At 41.5% G+C, this 21,613-nt stretch overlaps 3 protein-coding genes across 3 annotated transcripts; 2 read left to right on the top strand and 1 right to left on the bottom strand.

Moving 5' to 3' along the window:
• Window positions 1-1,453: 1,453 nt before the first annotated feature.
• neto2b (neuropilin (NRP) and tolloid (TLL)-like 2b) lies at window positions 1,454-8,370 on the top strand. Its single transcript, XM_041939410.1, has 12 exons — window positions 1,454-1,520; window positions 3,501-3,557; window positions 3,762-3,920; window positions 4,678-4,926; window positions 5,131-5,178; window positions 5,324-5,451; window positions 6,055-6,156; window positions 6,363-6,489; window positions 6,819-6,932; window positions 7,512-7,642; window positions 7,742-7,834; window positions 7,921-8,370. The coding sequence occupies exons 1-12, from the start codon at window positions 1,454-1,456 to the stop codon at window positions 8,368-8,370; spliced, it is 1,725 nt and encodes a 574-aa protein (XP_041795344.1).
• Window positions 8,371-10,081: 1,711 nt separating this feature from the next.
• Window positions 10,082-15,531, bottom strand: si:dkey-30c15.2 (uncharacterized protein LOC558938 homolog). The gene is made up of 12 exons (XM_041939245.1): window positions 15,390-15,531; window positions 15,230-15,273; window positions 14,412-14,475; window positions 14,097-14,228; window positions 12,905-13,009; window positions 12,761-12,810; window positions 12,546-12,671; window positions 12,380-12,425; window positions 12,177-12,248; window positions 11,838-11,991; window positions 11,669-11,751; window positions 10,082-11,576 (listed from the first exon to the last, which is right to left on the bottom strand). The coding sequence occupies exons 1-12, from the start codon at window positions 15,420-15,422 to the stop codon at window positions 11,424-11,426; spliced, it is 1,062 nt and encodes a 353-aa protein (XP_041795179.1). The 5' UTR covers window positions 15,423-15,531; the 3' UTR covers window positions 10,082-11,423.
• Window positions 15,532-16,258: 727 nt separating this feature from the next.
• LOC121607375 (ADP-ribosylation factor 4-like) lies at window positions 16,259-21,311 on the top strand. Its single transcript, XM_041938117.1, has 6 exons — window positions 16,259-16,451; window positions 17,319-17,399; window positions 17,510-17,619; window positions 18,427-18,498; window positions 19,582-19,707; window positions 19,815-21,311. Exons 1-6 carry the CDS (start codon window positions 16,385-16,387, stop codon window positions 19,899-19,901), a joined length of 543 nt encoding a protein of 180 aa, XP_041794051.1. The 5' UTR covers window positions 16,259-16,384; the 3' UTR covers window positions 19,902-21,311.
• Window positions 21,312-21,613: the final 302 nt, after the last annotated feature.

Genomic DNA, 21,613 nt, shown 5'->3' with positions numbered 1-21,613 from the left:
TTTATGTGTCCATGATATTGATCCAACTACATAATAATAACACGTTGAAGGTACTTTTGACACTTTAAGTATGTTCTGTCTTCTACTTAAAGCAATTCTATGCAACTTTTGACAGAATTAATTACACAGTCATGCTCTTACAAAGCATAAAAGTTGAATTTACTAGCAATAAAACACCATCACTCAATTAAATGCATTCAATCCTCAGTCAGCAATACAACCTCACTTGGTCTGGTATGACCAGCAGCTTATGGTGGCTAATCTTTGCTAACGTCAGCAAACTTTAAATAGTGATAATCATTTTTTTTGCCATGAAGAATGACAGTGACCATCAATCTAAAGTCAGATGGGAAATAAAATGCCCGCTGTTTTATAGGTCATACTTAGGCCGAGACTTCTTGTCTGAAAAATGTCAGTTCGTTCAGAAGAAACAGCAAAAACTGTATTGCAGCACGGATGCATATGACCATCCAAGCGTGGAAGGCTCTGGTGGGAGGATATCAGAATATATCACTCATTTGCACAGAGGCATCTGTCAGCATGAGGCTGCCTTTGGCTGCCAGGAGCACCCTGACGCTGTCCATCTCTGTGAGCAAAGCTGCCGATTTAAAGCAATTGCACTCAGCTGAAGTGGCACAAATCTGCCCGTGGACACGGTGACAGGTTATGTTGTTAAAAGGCAACACATCAAAGGAAAATCTCGTTCCCACCAACTCTTGGCCTCCATTTTCATCGTTGTGCAGCTCTGGCCAGCTTTTTAAGGCTTTAGGCACCTTGTGTCCTTTGAGACAAATGAGAGAAGACAACAGGGAGTGTGCCCTGCTCTCTGCTCTGCATCGATGTGCATAGAAATGCAATGTGTTGACTGATTTATGCCCAATGAGCCTTTTGGCACAGGTGTCCTGTGTGTGTGTGTGTGTGTGTGTGTGTGTGTGCGTGCGTGCGTGCGTGTGTGCGCGCGCGCTTGACTTCTGGACACTTGCCTTGTAGCAGCTAATTAAATTTTAAAAAATGGAAATTCCTAATGTAATTCATCATTATGCCAAACACGCTGTGAGAGGATTATCATATCACTTATTGCTCATGTTATGAAGATGCACATGCGCAATCAGCTTTTCTTCTCGCGCCAACTGAGCCCAATCTTAAAACCGCGAGCCGCCGCAGACAGATGATCCGGTTCTGTGAGAGGGCGGATCAGCCTCAGTCAGTCTGATCCAGACTGCGGGAACAGCAGCGTCCTCGCGCTGGGAGATCGTGCTCATCTGACAGTTTCTGATGACGAATCAGAAGTTCATCAGATCTTTTTTTTTTTTTGACCCAGAAGCTTTTCTCAGCCTGACCAATGGGATTAGGATGAAAAGGTGAAAGTTGGATTTGTAAATTTTTGTAAATCAGTGCTGCTAACATGCGCTAATCCGGACCGCTGAGCAGACCGGGCGGAGGGATGTGAGGGATGCACACTTGGTCAAGTTTGAAATCAAAGCCCAGAAAACGGACTTCGGCTGAGAGGATGCGTGCAGGTGAGTGGGACGGTCCGTGTTTGCATAATGAGGCGTTTGATGAAGTAGTCTGTGAGAGACGGAAGAGAGGCGAGTGTTTCTGATCTTTGATCAACTGTTGTCGAGATGTCGTTTTTCTTGGCCTAGTCCTGGCACATTTAAACACGCTGCGCAAACTTTCGATATTTCCAGGTGCAGTTTGCATGTATTGCGCAATAAATGCACAAAACAGTTCCTGTCATCTCAGCGAGGCGGTATGAAAAATTAGTACGTGCAGGGATTTTTCCATCTGTTTCCTTGAGACATTTTGAAAGACAGGGAAACTAATCTTTGAGTGTTTCTCTGGTGTAACGACCCACGGTGCTGAAGTGAGAGCTCCCCGTTCGCGCTGTCTGCTGCGCCGGTGTAAGAGTAAAGACTCATTTGTAAGAAAGTAGCAAGAATGCACATTTTCCAGAGGAGGCAGGTCTGTTTTCCCTCCTGCATCAGATTGTGGTGGCTCAGTGCCTGGACAGGAGGATTTGGGCTGCTGCTGCTGCTGCCTCAGTTCCTCCTCCACACACAGAACACGGTCTCTGGGGAAGTTTTCCAGTGGAACAGATTCACTGAATGAACAAAAGCCTGCAATTCTTCCATGTCAGTCAGCTGGAGACATTGTGGAGACTGACAGTGCAGCTAGGTTTCGCTACACGTTCCTGAAGTTGCCATCAGGTCATTTAAAGTGAATGAAAATTCTTTGTCAGATGCATATTTGAGTTTGCTCGAGGTTATCTTGTCCCTTTAAAGATTTTGCAAATGTTGACCCCCCTTTAGTATAATGAATGGTATCATGGAGTCAAGCATTTAGAGGCTCATGTGAGCAGAAGTCAACCAATGAATCATTGACAGCAACTGATGCAGCTCTCTGTGCCAGATGCAAGAACGTGTGTATTAGTAATGTTTGGAAAACTGCAGCGGTGTGTCCAGAATTTTTTGACTGGGGTGGCCCAGATGGGGCACGGATTTATGCAGGGGTGGCATGAAGTGCGTGCGCGCGCGCACACACACACACACACACACACAGACAGAGAGAGAGAGAGAGAGAGACCTCTGAATAGCAATAATTCTGAATTTAAGCTTTAATTGTGAACATCACAGTATCTTCCCATTTCTTGCATTCCTTAAGATAAATAATCCAACCAATCACAACACAACAGAGGCACCTTACAAATACGATATAAAGCTTCCATACTTTATTCTTTAAGTTCTCAAAAATAAAACTGTACCTCCAAAAATAGGCTGCATGCAAAAGAAAACTATTAAAAATACTTTTCAACAGTTAGTTCGAACTAAGGTCCCGTCTCTCATTGGGCAGGTAGGATCATAGGGTGGCACTTGGGGTGGACATGCCCCTGTTAAACTGGTCCCTCCCTGTGTCGCAGCCACATGCAACACACTTACTGTCCAAATGTCCACAGCGTGCATGATTACTGCTGATTTTTTGTCTTGCAGTTTATGAGTAGACCATCACAGCAACATGCCAACATGCCACTTTGGTGAAAACTCAAAGCAGACTTTTAGTGGCCTGATGCCCTTCGGCTGGATGTTCTATTTGGGTCATATTTTATGTAATAGTCGCAAATGTGGCACAAGGTATTATTTCATGACACAAGGACTTTTTTTATTTACCATGAGACATCCTTACACAGCATCATGGTAGACAGCAGACTGTCAGCAGCTCCTATTCTCGTCCACTATGTTGCATATAAGCCTCAGAAAAAAAGGATGCAGGATACAAAAATGGGAGAAAGAGTTGAGCAAGCAGATGGCGGATGCAGTGTGTCCTTATTCTTTCCCTGTCAAGCTTTTGAACTCCCCACCCCTGGCCTGTTATATACATTCAGGGATTCAGCAGAGTGCACTGAGACAACAAACACAGACACACAAATCCCACTAAGCTCTCCTTCTTTGCTTTATTCCTTGATTGTGCTCTTCTTCACGTACTGCTGCCTTCTTTTACAGTCTGGATATTTCTCCTGTTCATTGAGGAGGGATTTGCTCTCGCACAAAAGACAAAAGGTAAGATTGATATATTCACTGCACTGCTAAGATAGAGGCACCGCATTAAATCAAGACACATATTGGAATTCCATTAAAGATCAGTGCACCATTTTTTGCACATTTAGTTAGAAAATTGCCTCTCAGGTGTCACTTGTCCTCACGTTGTATCAGTAAGTGCACAAATTATTTTTCATGTGTCTCTTGGCTGCCGTACTCACACAGATGGAGGTGCAGGATCAAAAGGGGTCAAACCCTCCCAGCGGCCGCAGCAATCTCGTCACTGTGGAAAATGGGTACGAAACACAGATGGTGGCACCTTCAGCTCCCCAAACTACCCAAATACGTACCCTCCCAATAAGGAGTGCCTGTACGTACTGGAAGGTAATCAACAACATGCACCTGAGCCTCATATGTGATATAAGAAATTAAGCTCCCGTTCCAATTTTCGTGACTGTTGCAGATTTTGATGTTAAATTAGGTCCAATTCTTTCGTGAGCTCCGCTGGGAATCAAAGGAAGTCTGAGGAACAGAAGAACACTCGCGTTTTGTGATGATTAAGGTGATCAAGAATGCAATCTGTTGTTGCTACTGTCTCTGCCTTTCGACAGCAGCATCAACATTGCTCATCACAAATTGGCATTCGGATTACATTTAAGGGTTTTGAACGGCATTCTCTTTTTAAAAGTTTCCCACTATTATCGTTAAAGTACAAGCAAGCTGCCAGGCAATAACTTTTTCACAGTACATTCCTCATTATCTTGCACACCAAAGACTGCATCAAGCTTTTTTTGTCATGCTGTGCATCAGTTTCCCTATAATTGCTCCTGGAGCCCCCAAAACAGACAGTTAACTCTTTGCAAAAATATCAGCAACATAAACAACATAAAGGAGAGAGTTTAATGCCCTTTAAGAGGCAAAAAGATCTTTTTTACTTTATTTGGAGCCTGACATTGTGCAGACCTTGCAGTGATGTATATTTTTATGTATATTTCTGCCTGTATGTGCACACACTTGGTAGCTCTTCAAAAATTTGAAAGGAGCAAATGCATTTTTCACTGCACTGCCATTCTGTGGACGCATTATGCTCCTGAATCGCCTCTGTGGCAACAGATGTGACACAGCGCTCTGCTTCCCTCAGCCCTGCCCCGCCAGAGGATAGAGCTGCTGTTTGATGAGACCTTCTACATCGAGGCCTCATTTGAGTGTCGTTTCGACCACATCGAGGTGCGGGACGGCCCCTTCAGCTTCTCGCCACTCATCAATCGCTTCTGTGGCTCGGCCAGTCCGGGACTCGTCCTCTCCAGTGGACGCTTCATGTGGATCCGCTTCTTCAGTGATGAAGAGTTGGAGGGGATTGGCTTTCAGGTCCAGTACAGCTTTACTGCAGGTGATTAAAGCACAGTGGGATGCTTTATTGATCCCCGTATGGCGATGCTCTCACCACACCATCCTGGTATTCTCTGAATGTTCAACCCATCTGCTCACATAGCGCTTTGATCAAGCGTTTCTGCTGTTATTAGCCAATCAAATATCTGTACTGCTGCTAATGATGCTTCTGATCATCTTTCTGTCTCTGTGATTTCCCCCAAAGACCCTGAATTTCATCTGCATGTGGGGGGACTCTTAAACCCCATCCCAGGTAGTGCATCCCCTCACCTCAGCCTACTCAAAAAGCTGTAGTTGTACATTAGTCATGGCAGTTTCACCTCTAATTTCCTTTGACCTCTTGTGTTTTTTACTTTTCCCTGCCTCTTTATTACCCTACGTCGCTGTCTGTGGGTTAGAGTGTCAGTTTGAGCTGTCCGGGGCTGACGGCCTGATCCGCTCTAGTCAGGTGGAGGAGGAGTTTAAAGTGAAGCCAGACCAGGCTGTGGACTGCATCTGGACTATACGAGCACCAACAAACAACAGGGTATGGCATGTGATGTGTTAAAGTTTGCCATTTTTGCCAGTTATCTAATGCACAGCAGCAGTATAAGATTAATTTCCTACCTTCTCCATATAAGTGATAACTGGATCTAAGGAATGTAAACATAGGAAAAGTTGAGGAGGGATGCAAAATTTTTAAATTAAGTTGAGGAGAGGGGATGTGATTCATTGGGGTCAATGTGACAAACAGCACAGTGGTTGAAATGGTGAGTCTCCAGCCTGCAGTGCATTTTAATCTCCACGTCTGTTGTGATTTGTTTGTTCCACATGCTTCACGTAATCATAAAGACAAATCATGTGGATTTTGACTGCATGTCACAAAAACCCTGGATAAATTACATCTTTTGTTATTAAACATGCAATGACAGCCCATCCGCAGCTTGATGTGCACAAGAAGTATAAACATCTGCATCGATAATCCAACATAAGCACAAGTACAGTAAAGTAAAGCTGGCTCAAAATGATTTGTGTTTGATTCTATAATGCAGCAATGCCTCAGAACAGGACGTGTCTTCTTATAGTGAAGCAAAATACACGGAACTGCATGAAGCACGAACAGTAAATCCCTCCTCAATGCTTCTTCCAGATTTACTTGCGATTCTTGGAATACCAGATGGAAAACTCAAATGAATGTAAGAAGAACTTTGTGGCTGTTTATGATGGCAGCAATGCCATCGAGGACCTGAAGGTAATATAATTCAGACTATGTGTAATATACAGTAACCTCCTTGGTCTGATTTCTGGCACACTGCATTACACAATAGAGTTTATCATTTCTGTCTGTGTCACACATATGTTTAATATTTGAATCCTGAATGTGAAGCAACTGCTCTACAGATCTTGGCATCAATGAGATGACACATCCAAGAGAGAATTGCATGTGGTTTGTTGCAGGCCAAGTTTTGTAGTACAGTAGCTAATGACATCATGCTGGACACTGGCGTGGGAGTGGTGAGGATGTGGGCCGACGAGTCAAGCCGTCTCAGCCGTTTCCGGATGCTGTTCACCTCTTTTGCCGACCGTGAGTTTCTCCTTGACATTGTTCTTAACCTCTATCATTTTACATTTGTACCAAATGCCCCGTTTGTTTAGTTCCTGTGGCAGTACCCTCCTGTGGTTTCTGTATAGTACTGCGGCTTTTTTAAGAATGAGATTGTTTTGGTAGCAGATGTAAAAATGTATTCAAACATACAATGTGTTAAATTATGACAAAAATGCTAGGTTTCTATTTATCCTCTCTTTTATGCAAGAATTCTTAAAGGAATGGATGGATTTCCTCTGTTAATGGCTTTGATTGTTTTGTCAGCCTATTCGCATCACATACATGATACACCTGTGTTTGTGTTTCAGCACCTTGTGCAGGCAACGCGTTTTTCTGCCACAGCAACATGTGCATCAACACTTCTCTAGTGTGCAACGGCATCCAAAACTGTGTCTTTCCCTGGGATGAAAGCAACTGTAAAGGTACTCCAGTTGTGCCCAAGCACATTCATTCTTTGAAACTCCCCCTTGCTGTATTTCAGTTACAGTGTTATGTAGTATGATCCATGTTGTGTCCGGCTCTGCTGTGTCACATTGAGCCTCCTTGAGGATCCGTGGCTGTAATTCTAGAAGATATTTGCAACAGGACACTTACGCAGCCCCCAATTTCCCCGATCTATCTCAAATGTTCCATTAAGTCTTCTATGTAATTTTTCACCCCGATACCACAGAGCAGTGCACATTGCTAAATCTTGGACAGTCCAGAATACCCCTTCCTCTTGGCAGGAAAACAATAATCTCGTCATCCTCATTGGCTTTCCAGCTAAAATACCCTGAAGGCCTTTTGGTTGTTTAGTGGCTCTTAAGCACCTCAGTTGATTTGAATGACTGTTAATCATGACTTTGGCTTTCAGTGAAGGCACTAAATTGCTCCTGGCAACCAAAGATACAGACTGTCCTGATGGGGGTGGCAACAAGTATATGACTGATGTACTGTCACTACCTCTAAGTGTCCCTCATATTTTATCTGTCTTTGTCACTCTCTGTATATCCATCATCCAGAGAAAAAGAGCAAAGGTGTTTTTCACCAGATCACAAAGACTCATGGGACAGTAATCTGTGTGTCTACGGGGGTGGTGCTGCTGCTCCTCATCGTCTCCATTCTGGTGCAAGTCAAACAGCCACGAAAAAAGGTAATTAAGCCAATTCATGATGAAATTAATTAGTATCATACCACAAAATATTGCTGTCGAAAAAGTTAATTCATTAAGGGTGTTCATCATAATTTGAAGGTTTTGGTACGAAAGAATAACCTGTTCCAACGGGGCGACTTCCAAGAGGTGTTTGACCCTCCGCATTATGAACTCTTTACTCTCAGAGACAAGGTCAGTTTGATTGCTTTGATGCATTATTAGCTGCACGTGGTGATCTTCTTCTAAAATCACAAATGCAACAATATAATCCTTTTTAGGAGATGTCTGGGGACCTTGGGGAGTTATCAGAGGAGCTCCAGTCCCTGCAGGCGCTCAGAAGGTCCTCATCAGGCTCACGCTGCATTCATGAACACCACTGTGGCTCCCAGGTTTCTGTCAACTCCATCAAAGCCAGTAAAGGTGCAGACTGCATGGGCAGGGGATCCCTGGAGCTTCCCCCTTTTAGAGGAGACTTCCAGAGTACCTTACCTCCCCTCAGGGATTTGAACAGCAGCCTGCGGAAGAAGAGCTGGCCTAGTATGAAACCAGGCCGAATGCAGGGACATCACGGTATGGGGGATAGAGCGCTGGGGAGGCAGGATAGAGTGATGGAAGAGGACGAAGAGGAGGAGGAAGATGGAAGGTATGATGTGTATGTACGCAGAGCAGGAAGCCGAAGAGGGAACTTTGAAATGGCCCAGCAAAGATCCTTGTCCATGGACTTCTGAAAAGGAAAGACAAGGCTGGCACACTAAAAACTGCAGCGACAACTTGTCAATCAATGCCACAATTTGGTGGCAGAACTTATAGTTTACACCACAGAGCTGATAAGCGAATAAGAATAATCATAAAGAAGTGATCATTGACTTGACTTTTTCGCTCGCCTCCTTCTCAGTGAGGTCGGGAAACGCAGGATCTGTTACAGAGAAGTACTGAAGGAGCTGCACTGCTGACTCTGCTCAGACACTGAAACAGCTGACAGGGAGCTGTTATCGTATTTATGATCAGTGTAAAAGTGAAGCGAGATGATAACGCTGTGTTTTGTTCTTGTTGTCGATGTATTTTGTTCAACACATTCTACTGTGGAGCAAGTAGATTTAGTTCTGCAACAATATTTGAAGAGGACGTGTGATTACGTTTTTGGCAAACAGTGAAAAAATCACTTCTCAGCCTTTGTTTCATCTGTTACTACCTGTATTAAGAAATAAATATCTACATTTCTGCACCCTTGGTTTAGAAAGAGTCTCATCTTGCCTTTGCTATCGAGTTTTAACACCAGATATAAACGTACCATTAGCAGTTAAGTGGTGCTCCACACCAGGAGGGAGGTGCTGTATGTGCTGATCAGGAGTCTTCTAAAAGGTGTGTCGCACAGGTAGGCTGCTTGGAATTTCGCACATAAAGTTAATTGTCAAAATACGGTGTTGTATAATCTGATTATATAACAAATAAAAGCCCAGGAGTGTTTGCTACTGGCACGCCTATCATCATCAAACTCCAGAAAACTTTTTTTTTCTTTTCACCTGTAGGCACTGAATTTGACTGATGGATTAGCAGGTGGTTGCTTGTCTAATGCAGAGAAAGCAACAAACTTTGGAATATAGACAAAGAAATGTCATACTTTAGTCATAAACAGAGCAGTGTGAGTGCTAGCAATGAACTTGAAAATAGGTTGAACTGAACTGCTAAGGTTTTTTTTACTTATAAATTAACACGTACATATTTGACAGTTGGCTCTAAATGATGATCAGAAAATGCGCTTGTGAGGAAACGTGATCAGAAAACTTAGAAGTGTTTTTGAAATCTGGCCAAACTTCCTCACACATGCTCAGCTCAGTGGTCAGTGTGGCAAACTAGGCAGATAACCTTGGAGCTTCAGGACAAAACACATTTAGAAATCCAGAAAGTCATCTCTGAGCCGCAGCTTCACAGTTCAGTCAGCAAATCTGTGGGCTTCATTAATCATATTCAGAAAATTCACTGGGCAGATAATTAATGGAGTAACTATGCACATACACACACACACGGACAAACACATGAACATGCAGGCTTGTGGCTCCAGTATGGCTGCTGTTTGTGCCAGTGAACTCCATCATGCACTTGGTGACTGACCTGTAAGTATGCTCAAGAGTAATAATAAAGTGATAATAAAAAATTTTCCTCTGGTTGGCTGCTTTCTAGACACATAAATATATCTCAAAACAGCTGATAAATAGTATAAATGTCACTCATTAAGGCTACGAGAGGGAACAACATTTATCACATATTTGTCTACTAGGTACTGTATATTTGCTGAGTACGGCTACCTTTTCAGTAACACTGTGGTACGCGGTCATTATTTTCTATCACATGATATCCGTGAATAGACACCATATCTAGGTCACATCGGATAATGGATTGCTCTAAGGACACTCAAATTAGGTCAGTAGTTGCAGGTGATGCAGGCTGTAAGACTTTTTATTGCAGTAAAGTGACCCAACAATTTGGATCTGTCATAATAGCTCAGCTTATCGCTGTATAAAAATGTTTATCCTTTCCTCAACTGAACAGTTTGAACACAGTGGAGAAAGACACAGCTCTGCAGAATGGATCAAAGCTTATTTCTAAACAGGTAAAAAAAACAAACCGAGACATGTCTCTGCTGTCTGATTCCACAGCACAATTTTTGGATGGTCACAAGCCTGGAGTTATTCATAACCCATGTGTTTTATCGCATGCATCAATCCCACATACAGGTAGGGGACTCTGTGGCCCTCAGCAAAGGAAACGTGCACAGCCAGAACTGAACGCCAGGTTTACTTTACAGTACAGCAGATACATGAGTGAGTCAGGTGATCTCTTACATAAGCAGTAACAGGTTGGTCTGCAGTCAGCTATAAACCGAGAGTTCAACTCAGGCAGGCACACATGCTTTAACATGAGGTTTAGGACACTCTAACATGAGACTGTACCTATCTTTATGAGTGTGTGTACGTCTGTGTCTGTGTGTGTGTGAACAACCATAGAAATGCCTCATGTGTGACCTCAGTTGCACAACCGCACGTTATTTCTTATGAGATAACACGAAGAGTTCAGACGCAGACATGACAAAGCAGAAGCTGTGATTCCCCTCTCGTCTGCGGCAGCTCGGCATTCCTCACTGTTCTAAAACTCACATGCTCTGAGACTGAACACTTATGTCACCACAAGTGATCCGTGCTTCTGAAATGACACAACGGTGACTGCGTACTGTACAACCCTGACAGGTTTTTCCATCATTCTTGTCCTGGACTATAGAGTACTTTGCCACTGTTACATAACAAGTCAATAATAAAACAAATGGTTAATAAGAGCCTTATCTGACAATATAAATACATGTGACAAAACACAGTAAAATAGAAATCACATGGCAGAATAATTCAATAACTCTCTACGAGACCGTTACAACAGAACATTAACAGGACGTATATAAATATAACATGGCTACAATTTATCCAGAAGCCCTTTCTGTCACCATTTACATTAAAACTATGCTACTATAATGTGTGCTACTATGACTTTGTTGCATTCATGAAAAAACAGCAGCTGCAATGAAAAACAATGCATCAGTCGTTGCTTGTTTAAACAGTCTTTGTGTTCATCTTTTTTGTTCAGTTTTTTTTAATGCTCATTCTGCGAATGGCAATTGTATGTTTCAGTCTAACTCGCCATGAAGTCATGAAGTGTGCAGATGTGCAGTCAAGTCGTCCTCAGCCCTGTGTCGTCGCAAAACAATGTCTCTCGACGTGTCTCAAGGCAACAATCAAGACGAGCTCCTCAGTGACTCGTCAAAGAAGGCCAGGCGATCATATGCCACCAGGGGTGTATGCTCCCCAAGAACGGCCTCGGTGAAGTTGGGCCGTCTCCAGGCATAAACCATGCTGTTCAGGAAGCCTTGCAGGGACACACTGGCAGCCTGAAATACACAAAGACAATACTGCTGCTCAGACATCAGAAGACAGTTTAATTACCCCATTTCAAACCAGGGCTAGTCCCTCTGTAACTTACCTGTATCATATAAAGGCCAAACAGGCTGCTTTGTTCAACGTTTGTCCAGAGCATCAGGTTAGACAGCAGAAAGAGGAGGAGAGCTACAGCAGGAAGAGACACAAGACATCAAGGATGTGGAATTTCAGATGATGAAATGAATTAGCTTTAAACGGGTATGTGTGTGCACCTGGGGCCCAGCAGAATAAGATGACCATCATCATATTTCTCGCTGTAGAAAACACCGTTTTGAATCTCCTTCTTGAACGTCCATCTCCCTCCACAGGAAAAAGCCCCTCCTGCTCATGCCTTTCATACCACTTACCAACCTTATAGTAAATTACCTGAAACAAGAAAAAAACAAGCCTGCTCACACGCATAAATATACCATTCAAGCCTTTAGGTAGCTGTAAAATTATAATTCATAACGATATGACCATCAGTGCTTAAAGAAAATATATACAAGGCGAAACTGTAAATGAAAACTGTTCAAATTGCTCTTAAAATACCGTGATTGCTTATGACTTACAGAGCAAGACAACATCACTGATGTCACGATGAGGAACAGGAAAACTCTGATTAAAGTGTCATGGATTATCTCCTGGGAAGAAAAAAAAATCATGTTAGCACAAACGCACCAATCGAATACAGTAAAATTTTAAGATACCTGTGAAACAAAACACTGCACAAATAAATGCATACAAGTGTGCAGGGAGACATTTTGAAACTCACAGCATCAGAGCAGGAATCGCTCCAGACATGCAGGAACAAAATACAGCTGAGAAAAAAAGACAAATCAAAAGGGGCATAAACACGGGGGAACAGACCTATTTCACTCCTGTAACTCTTTGAGAACAGAGACTTTGAAGGAGGTTAATTGTGAAGGTCGTGCGCTCACCTATCGCAGTATTTGCTGTCATTATGGATGAGCCTGCTCGCTGCTTTGCTAGTGGCTGGAATCACCAGAGTAGGTTTGATGAAGGGTGTGAGCACGTATGCCAAGTATGCTGCGATGGGGACCAACCTGTGATATGAGACAAACAGAATTGAAATAAATGTATACCTGGGGAATTAAATATATGGGATTTAAAAAGACGGGGTTAACACACTCACCACACAATGGCATATACAGGAATAGTAACTATTGTCCGTCTACACCGACTCTGTGAACCAGACAGACAGCAAGAAAGAAATGATTGAATTAGTCCTGACTGTTTTTGCACAATTTCTCATCTAGAAATGTGGTGGACGCCTCACCTGTCCACCCTCATCCTCTGCAGGTCTTGCTCTCCACCCTTGGATAGCACTCTTTGACTTCCATGCATAAACCACCACCAGCAGAAACGAAATAAAGTAAAATGTCTGCAACAGAGTGGACAAAGACACGGATGCAACATGACGAAGGCGTGTAACAATGTATCATCTGATGTGACTTCCCAAAGGTGCTCATTTTTCTCTTAATACATGAAAATAAAAGACATTCTCTTATTAGTATTTATGTACAGCCATAGTTTTCATTTCACCTTTGTTTGAAATAATGTGAGTGTATCAACCTGTGAGCTAACTTACATACAATATACTGCACAGACGCTGCTTATTCACATGTGGGAAGCAGTAAAGTCGCAGATCTGCTCTAAATATGAGCTGCTACTTTAGCTGAACTTTGAAACGTAGATGAGCTTATCAATGATTCTCTAATATTACATTCCTCTTCCGCTGAGCTAACATCACCTTACAGATCTGTTATAATTTGTGCCTTTGTGGTTGGCTCAAATTAATAACAGCCTCTTTACAATGTCCTCTGGAGCCCACAGATTCTGGATCCATATAAAACAATAAAAGCATGTTAAGAGAGGAGGCTTGGGGTCACCTCATTTTCACTTCCATTGGTTCAGAAATGTAAACAGTTATTTTTGCTTTGATTAAATATTGGATTTGGATATCTGGACTGAATGAAACTGGGTAACACTGTTTTTGTTCCTGCATTACATTCTTGTCTATGTTTGCTTTATGAAAAGTCAATATTTACTCTTTCCTTAACTCTTCTCACTGTAAAATATAAAGTTAATTCAGGAAACTTTACATTTAAGTTGATGCAGAGAATAGACTTAGACCATTTGAACACTTTTAAATATAATTAGCAAACATACACAAGGTTTTGCCTTTCCTTTTTTTACTGTTTTTTACTGAAAATCCTGCAGTGATGTGAAAAGACACTTCAATAGTGATCTGGTCTTAAACCTAAAAAGTACAGATACTTCAGCTGGGAAGTACCAAAATCAAACTGTATTTACCCAAAGCTCTCCTCCTCCTCTGCACCTCCCTCAACTTTCCTGTCTGGTGTGAGAAGATTGAACTTCATATTTGACCCCTTCGTCCATCAGGAAGCAGGAAGCAAGCAAAGTTTTTCATTTGTAGAGCCAAAGGGCATAACAGAGCCGTTTCTCACCATTGACAGTGGCAGGATGTATTGACAGATGGTTACACGGTCGTCAGTGCTAACTTTGTTAATGGCACTGGTGTACATCAGGATCAGAGCAGCCAGGAGGTCTGCCAGGGCGAGCTGCACCAGAAGGTGCACCTGCAAATGAATACACGTGCTGTAAAGGCTGTTTTTTGATGTACAGGCATTTCCTGTAAAATATACAAAATCCATTAAGTAACCACAACATACAGTAACACAAACTGGCACGCCACCAAAAGCAGACACACAAAGAAACACACACAGCCATCCGCATACACAAACACATAGCACCTGACTCACCTGTTCATTGAGACGCCTCCATCTCACTATGGAAACCACCAGGACAGAAAAACTCCCAATCACACTGCAGTTAGTGATGAATATGTGTTAAATTACACCATAGATGCTGGTACAACATGATATCAGTGTTGCATTCATTTTATTAATCACTTTTCTGAACCTATGCGCACGGTTTAAAATGAATGAGGAACATGAAGTTAAGGACTGGTGTTTTTTGCCACCAGGTCAAAACTAAATCTGAGCCACGATGGGTTTATTGCACAGGCCAGAGTGTCTGTGAGGTAGACTTCTATGTCTGAAAGGCAACTTATCTCAGTCACATGTGACTCTGGCATAAGAAGCTGTAAAATGACACACACTGTCAATCATAACCCTCCTCTCGGCTCCATTCGGACTAACCCGCAGGGGCTTGAAGGACTTTCTTTTTGTTCTGCATTCCAGCACCAGTGTGCCATCTCTCTTAAAGTTTTACTTTCTTTATCACAACCTAAAAAATTAGCAGCAACTGTCCTGTGAGCCACAACCCGGTGCTGAATATCACATTTTTGGTAAGCAACATGGCTGGCAATAATTAATAGAACAGAAACTGTAAGAGCACTGGAGGATTTCAGAAAGAAAACATCAGTCTGCCTCTTGCCACATATTGGCTTGCAGGTGTAGCAAACCTCCCAACAATCAGAAAACTGAAATTAATATCATAGACTCATTTTAAAACATGTTATATGGCACAGTTCTGCTCCTAAACTCCTGCTGCAAATAAATAGCGCTTGTCGCTGGTAAGGTAAATCAAGCATGAAAAATACACGGAAGCATATTACCTGGGAGTGAGTAACACTAAGTACTCAGTAGAGAGTACATCAATCTGTAAAACAGAATTCAAACATGTTGTCAGAAACAGTTCTCATACAAAGAGGCTGTTTTCATTTAATTCCATTGTAATTAAAGGAGTCATGCACAGAGAAGTAATATCTACTGTACCTGCCCTCCACTCAGTACACCATTCTGGTTCATGGTGAATATCCAATTGTCAGTCTAGTCCAAACTCACTCTCTGCTTGGTTCACAGCTGAACAACCTGCCTCCATAACAGGCCTTTGTGAAAATGTGTTTTCTTATCAAAGCACACCTCTATGGAAGTGTGCACCATATCACGTGCTGCTGTTTTGACTCCACCTGCTCTCAGTGTCTGCTTGACAGGCTGGTATCACTGCAGACCTCTTATATGGGAATGCCCAGGTGGAGTGGAAATTCCAATAGCTTTTCAGGAAATAGTGCACAAAAAAGGGAGACAGGAAAGCAGTGTAACAGAATTCCCTCTCTTCCATTTACATTTTTACCCTCTTTTAGTTATTAGATCTTAATTTGAAACCAAAATGACAGATTATTATTAGATTATCTGCCCTGCTGCCATGCTAAATGTTCATTACCTGATGTCATAATTTCTCTGTTATGTATTACTTTCTCTGTTATGTATTGTAATTTTCCCTTGATAACCAGCAGCTAACACATACTTTAAGTATAAGCCTGAACTCGCCTGATCAAGCAGACAGGTCACCTGGTTCACAGGACATCCATTTCCTGACAAACGTCTGTGTTACAGAGACATCTAGTGGTAGGAATCAGACCTCCATTTTGTGACGTAGATGAAACGACCGTTTTGGCAAAAAAAAGATTTAAAAAAAAGGGAAAAAAAGAAATATTCCATTATGTCAACGACAGCCTTATAGACAAAATAAACAAGTTAAATTTGTATGAAAAAAAACAACAAAACGTGTTCAAAAAGTCATTGTCAACAGATGTGCTGATAAAGTTGATTCAAATTGATGACGTCGTGGATTCCACGTTGGCCCGGACGTGGCACTCGGCAAAAGTCCTGTGTGAAAATTGGAGTAGCTAGATCAGTGTAAAATTGTCACACGTTGCCGTGGCTATCATCAGTGCTTCCTTCGCTGATCCACACACCTTAGGTCAGATATGGGGCTCACCATCTCGTCAGTCTTCAGCCAGTTGTTTGGCAAAAAACAAATGAGGATTTTGATGGGTGAGTGGAAGCTGTGTTCGGCTAACGTTCGTGAGCGACACGGCTGTTAGCTTTAGCTGGAACTAGCTAGTTCTTGATGAGCTTTTCACGGCAGCGCGGTACTCAAACATGTTAAAGTATAGAAAAATTGGATAGAAGCGGGATCAAAAAACAACCAACAACTTTTCAATTGACCGGTGTTTGAAAAAAAAAACAACCTTAAATTGGTTTTCCCACCAAATGTTAGCTTACAAGTTTCGAGAAGTTTGGCTATGAAGTAACGTTATGCTAACGGTAACTTTATTTAGAAAACATCTTAAATGAAAGTAAATGATAGTAGCTTTATTATTTATTTGTCTGCCATTGCCATGTGTTCATTTTACCGAATAGCCTTCATTACGTCCCATCAGTAACCTGTGATTATATTGCCGTTTATTCCACCATTGGTATCGGGAATGCATACCTTTTATCAGCTAGTAAAACTTGTTGGCATTAACTGGTGGCGTTTGCTGTTTTCGACCCGAGTTAACTTGTTATTGGGTAACTAACTCCTAAAGATGTTTGATGGGTTCGGCCTGTTTTCGAATAGTTAAAGATAATAGAGAGTGATATGTTCTCGATTAAGTTGGTTTATATTGATTTTAAGATCAGCTGTAATAATTATGGGTTGTTTTTTCCCCTCGTACTAATCGGTGAAAATGGCTCAAGCACATCTGATTGCCTTCGTGGACTCACATGTACTCTGTTATTGCATGTCCTCTACTGTCTGATGATTAGATCTACAGGAAAACGCCTATTGTGCAGTTTACAGTAGGTTGTTATCTGTAGCTCTACCTTCTGGCCTCTCATGATATATATGTTGATTTTAATCACGCGTTTTCCTTGTAGTTGGCCTGGATGCTGCCGGAAAAACAACGATCTTGTACAAATTGAAGCTTGGTGAAATTGTAACCACCATCCCAACCATTGGTAAGAGATACACTAATAGTTACTTTTAATGTGTGCCTCAACATGTTTGACTCATGGATCTTTGTGTGCAGCGCTGTTTAAGATCTGTCCCTTCTCTTTTCCCTGTAAAGGTTTCAATGTGGAGACAGTAGAATACAAAAATATCAGTTTCACCGTATGGGATGTGGGTGGCCAGGACAAGATCAGACCCCTCTGGAGACATTACTTCCAGAACACTCAGGTATGAATGTGACTGCCTCAGAGCTGTGGGACAGCTTTCGGTTTCATATGGCAAAGCTAAGCCCATAGTTAATGTAATAAGTGCAGCTGTAGTTTTTAATGAATAAGTAATTTAATACTGACATGTACAACTAGACTTTATACTCTGCTACTTATTTTAAAAATGTTTTCTATGTTTGAATAAAAGAATAGAGTTGTTGCTCCGACCCACATCGGTCCTGCATCAGCTCAGCTAGCTCAGCTGCATATTTATTGTTTATCATCATTCATCATACTTCCTCTCTCCCAAACAGTTTTCTCATCACTTGATCTGGGCTCTTATTTAGTAATTGGTAGTTTCTCAGCGTCTCTGTCCACAACACAACAACATTTTAATTTCTGGTCATTAATTTACTAAAATTAAATACACCAGCTCCTAAAGATTATTTGCATTATACATTTGTAATTTATTTAATGTATTTTCACAATGAATTGATAAATTGTTTTGTTTTTAAATTGTCAGACAATTGTGAACAATTCCATCAGTTTTCCAGAGTCGAAGGTGACATCTTCAAATGTCCAGACCCAGAGATATTCAGTTTACAGTCAGAGAAGATGAATGAAAGCAGCAAATAGAAGCTCAAACCAGAGAATATTTAAAAAATGACAACAAAATGATTAATTGATTTTCAGAATAGCTGCCATTTAATTTTCTCCCAATCAACTAATTAAGTATTCGGCTAATTGTTGCAGCTCTAAAATTAAGAAAGAGAACTCAGTAAACCACTTCAGTGCTTGTTTTTTTTGTTTGTTTGTTTTTCCCATCTAGGGCCTCATCTTTGTAGTGGACAGTAATGACAGAGAAAGAGTGGAAGAGTCTTCCGAAGAGCTCTCGAAGATGGTAGGTGTTTCATGATGATAATAATAAACTTTATTTGAATAGCACCTTTCATACAGGAATTGCAGCTCAAAGTGCTCTACGTTTGTTAATAAGTTCAACCCTGAAGGGACTGTAATGCAAGAATAGTTATTTCTGTGCAGTGAGAAGTTCATAATTTACATTATTGTCATGACATGGAGAGTAGCAGTCTTTGACTTAGAGTTGTCTCATAATGCGACCTTGTTCAATCAGAACCAATCATAATATTGCGCCTCGTTTCTGGCTCCTCAAATGTGGAATGCCCACAGTGGCAGTTGCAACACCAAAGTTGCAACATGTCTTCAGTTTTAGGCTGAAACCTAATCTCTCTGTGTGCATCACTTGTGTCATAGAACATAGTATCAGCTCTACACTGGATGACCCTCCTTCACACCACTGGGATCTGTATATAGTCAAATTAAAACCTGTATATTTGTTCATGCCTTAGGGAGTGATCAGTTTGTCAATATCTAGACAGAACAGGATCTGTGCACATCTGCATTGTGCGGTTAATCCATTAATTTAATCCTCGCACTGTAATTGCCATGTGCTACTGATCTGCTGAGTCACCAAAATCGTCTCGTGTACACCCAATGAAATGCCGCTTCACCAGGGCTCAGTTTTTGTGACCGCATGGCATTTTGAAATATCATTGTCTCACATTGTCTGTCATTATTTTAACTTGCCATTATGTCACATGCCTTTTTTATTTTACCAATGAAGTGGTGTTGGCCAGTGGGCATTGAGCCTCAGAGTAGTAGTAGTAGTAGTAGGTTGTCATTTCATTCATGTTAGTGATGTGGACCACAATGGTGTGCAATCTTTTGGATGTCCTATAAATCAATCAGTTGCATTTTTGCACCATATATTCTGACTGCATTTCTGTACAGCTCAATGTTTCGCTTAGTGTTTTTGTAAAAATCAAGACTTCTTGAGAAATTATTGTGATTTTAGAAACCCTATGATCCCTGAGTAATATTGTCTCTCAGTAAATTAATGTAATGAAAAGAAATGCGTGTGTGAAATGTTAGAGCTGATGTTCTTATCTGTTTTGTGCCCATTTAGTTGATGGAGGATGAGTTGAAAGACGCAGTTTTGCTGGTGTTTGCTAACAAACAGGACCTTCCCAATGCCTTATCAGTCAGTGAGCTCACGGAGAGACTCGGCCTAAACACCCTCCGCAACAAAACTGTAAGTGATCTGAGGAGAAACATGTTCCTTACGCCTGCAGCAACAGTCAAAGCTGTCAGCATGTGCATTCATCTCTAACTTCTGTCATATAATCTCTGACCCTACAGTGGAGCATCCAGCAAACCTGTGCCACCCAGGGCACCGGGCTGTATGAAGGACTTGACTGGCTATCCACTGAGTTGTCCAAGAACTAATGAGGGTTCAGCTGGACAGATGACAGAGACAGAGAGAGAGACTCAACACCACAGGACAGGAGAGACATTCGATCTGGCAACATTTGGTCTTCCAGCACCAATGTTCACAAAAAGGACAAGGCTGGTGGACAATATAATCATCTTTGGGAAGTTTTAATATCTCATATTTCTTTCTTTTATTATCAGTACTATTACCATATTATCTCTTGACGTAGTCTCTATTTTTCTCCTTTGTTCCCAAACTCTGACATGGCAACAGGTTGTAATTAAACTTGCAGTTGCATGATGAGCAAATGGCCTGTTGGGGAAATTTCATGGAAACAATGAATAGAGTAATGGGAATTTTCCTTTCCACTTGACATCTTGGCTCCTGTCTAGGCCGCATTTGTAGTAATGAACCACTCATATAATTGTTGGACTCACTTTTCGCCGTTGTCGAGCCTAGGTTGGGGGGTATGATAATACAGTCCTTGAGCTTTGGTGAAGGACAACTTGTAGGCTGCCGCGAGCTGTCCATCTCCCCAACCACTTGTGGATATTTGACTCCCTTGCAGAACTGACCCTTTGCTCTTTACTGCTGTGTCCTCAATCTCATGCCAACTCATTTCTGGAGAGGCCTGTAGCCCGTAGAATGAGATGGATGAGGATTGTGGTGATTTCACAGGTAGATTTTGTTAGTGTGGAACCGTGTGGCCTCCCAGTAAACAGATCCAAAAAGGAATATTGTGCCTTCTGGTCCCTCTGTACACAGACCTGAGTAATCCTTTCCTTATATCGTTCTCGTCTCCTAAGATGCTTTAGTGACTCTTTTGCTTTTGAAAGACAAAATAATGCAATAAGACACTTCCTTTTGCGCTGCAATGTATGCTGTGGTGCAGCAGAACCACACCAGTGAGTGTTGATTGCTTCTCTGCAACTTGACTTCACTATTAACCAAGATTTTATCCTGTTTGAACATTTAAGAATTTGTGCTCACTCCTCTTCCTTCATTTTTTAAAATAGCCACAAAAAAGGATTTAATAAAGATTTCAGTTCTTTCCACTCCATCAACACAAAGTCATTCTTTACCTCAAACAGAGAAAGGAAATATTTTTCAGTATTCTCACATGGCCAGTGTCACATCAACACAGTTCAGTAGCATGTTTTTGTTGTTGTTTTCTTTGGCAGCGGCTGAGTGCTGAGTTTGTTATAGACAAATACTGTATTATATTCTTAATTATTCAACCCCTTGAAACAAATGAAATTTACCTGCACATCAATTTGTTTGTGTATACATTCCAACCTATGGTTGCAGGTGCTGGAGCTGCCACTCTTAAAATTATTCACGAAAAATATTTTACAAAAAAAAGCTCTTAATAAAGCCAATGTAAAACACAAATGTGTTTTGGACTCATTGTTGAGGACTTGAAGGTGTTACTCTTTCAAAGTATATCATTAAAATGTTTTCTGGTTACTGTATTCACAGAAGGTCGACTGAGATCATGCTTTCTTAAGTTTAGAATTTTGTTTCATAATACCCCACTAAGACTGCTGGCACCTTCTAGCAGGAACTGTGCCTGATAAGAGGAAGTATAAGAGTTGTTTTGCTCCCGCCTGTGTCTTAAGACACAGATCTTGTCCCTGGCCTGTCTTTGGTGTATATCTCTATGGTTTTTTGCATTTGTGTTACATATTAAGGTCAGTAAGTGGTTGGTTACTGAAAGAGTCTGGAG

This window comes from Chelmon rostratus, chromosome 6 (genome assembly GCF_017976325.1).
Source record: "Chelmon rostratus isolate fCheRos1 chromosome 6, fCheRos1.pri, whole genome shotgun sequence".
NCBI classification, from domain to species: Eukaryota; Metazoa; Chordata; class Actinopteri; order Chaetodontiformes; family Chaetodontidae; genus Chelmon; species Chelmon rostratus.
Note: the sequence above shows the minus strand (reverse complement) of the source record. Positions and strands in the feature narration are given on the sequence as shown.

Excerpts from the sequence above, each read along its gene's own strand:
- neto2b (XM_041939410.1), top strand. The coding sequence starts at position 1,454 with ATGCACACTTGGTCAAGTTTGAAATCAAAGCCCAGAAAACGGACTTCG. Across the intron at positions 5,452-6,054 it reads GAGCACCAACAAACAACAGG|ATTTACTTGCGATTCTTGGA; the intron begins GTATGGCATGTG and ends TGCTTCTTCCAG. Across the intron at positions 7,643-7,741 it reads TCAAACAGCCACGAAAAAAG|GTTTTGGTACGAAAGAATAA; the intron begins GTAATTAAGCCA and ends CATAATTTGAAG.
- si:dkey-30c15.2 (XM_041939245.1), bottom strand. The coding sequence starts at position 15,422 with ATGAACCAGAATGGTGTACTGAGTGGAGGGCAG. Across the intron at positions 12,672-12,760 it reads CCTGTATATGCCATTGTGTG|GTTGGTCCCCATCGCAGCAT; the intron begins GTGAGTGTGTTA and ends CTCATATCACAG. Across the intron at positions 11,577-11,668 it reads TTGGCCTTTATATGATACAG|GCTGCCAGTGTGTCCCTGCA; the intron begins GTAAGTTACAGA and ends TGTGTATTTCAG.
- LOC121607375 (XM_041938117.1), top strand. The coding sequence starts at position 16,385 with ATGGGGCTCACCATCTCGTCAGTCTTCAGCCAGTTGTTTGGCAAAAAA. Across the intron at positions 17,620-18,426 it reads ATTACTTCCAGAACACTCAG|GGCCTCATCTTTGTAGTGGA; the intron begins GTATGAATGTGA and ends TTTCCCATCTAG. Across the intron at positions 18,499-19,581 it reads CCGAAGAGCTCTCGAAGATG|TTGATGGAGGATGAGTTGAA; the intron begins GTAGGTGTTTCA and ends GTGCCCATTTAG.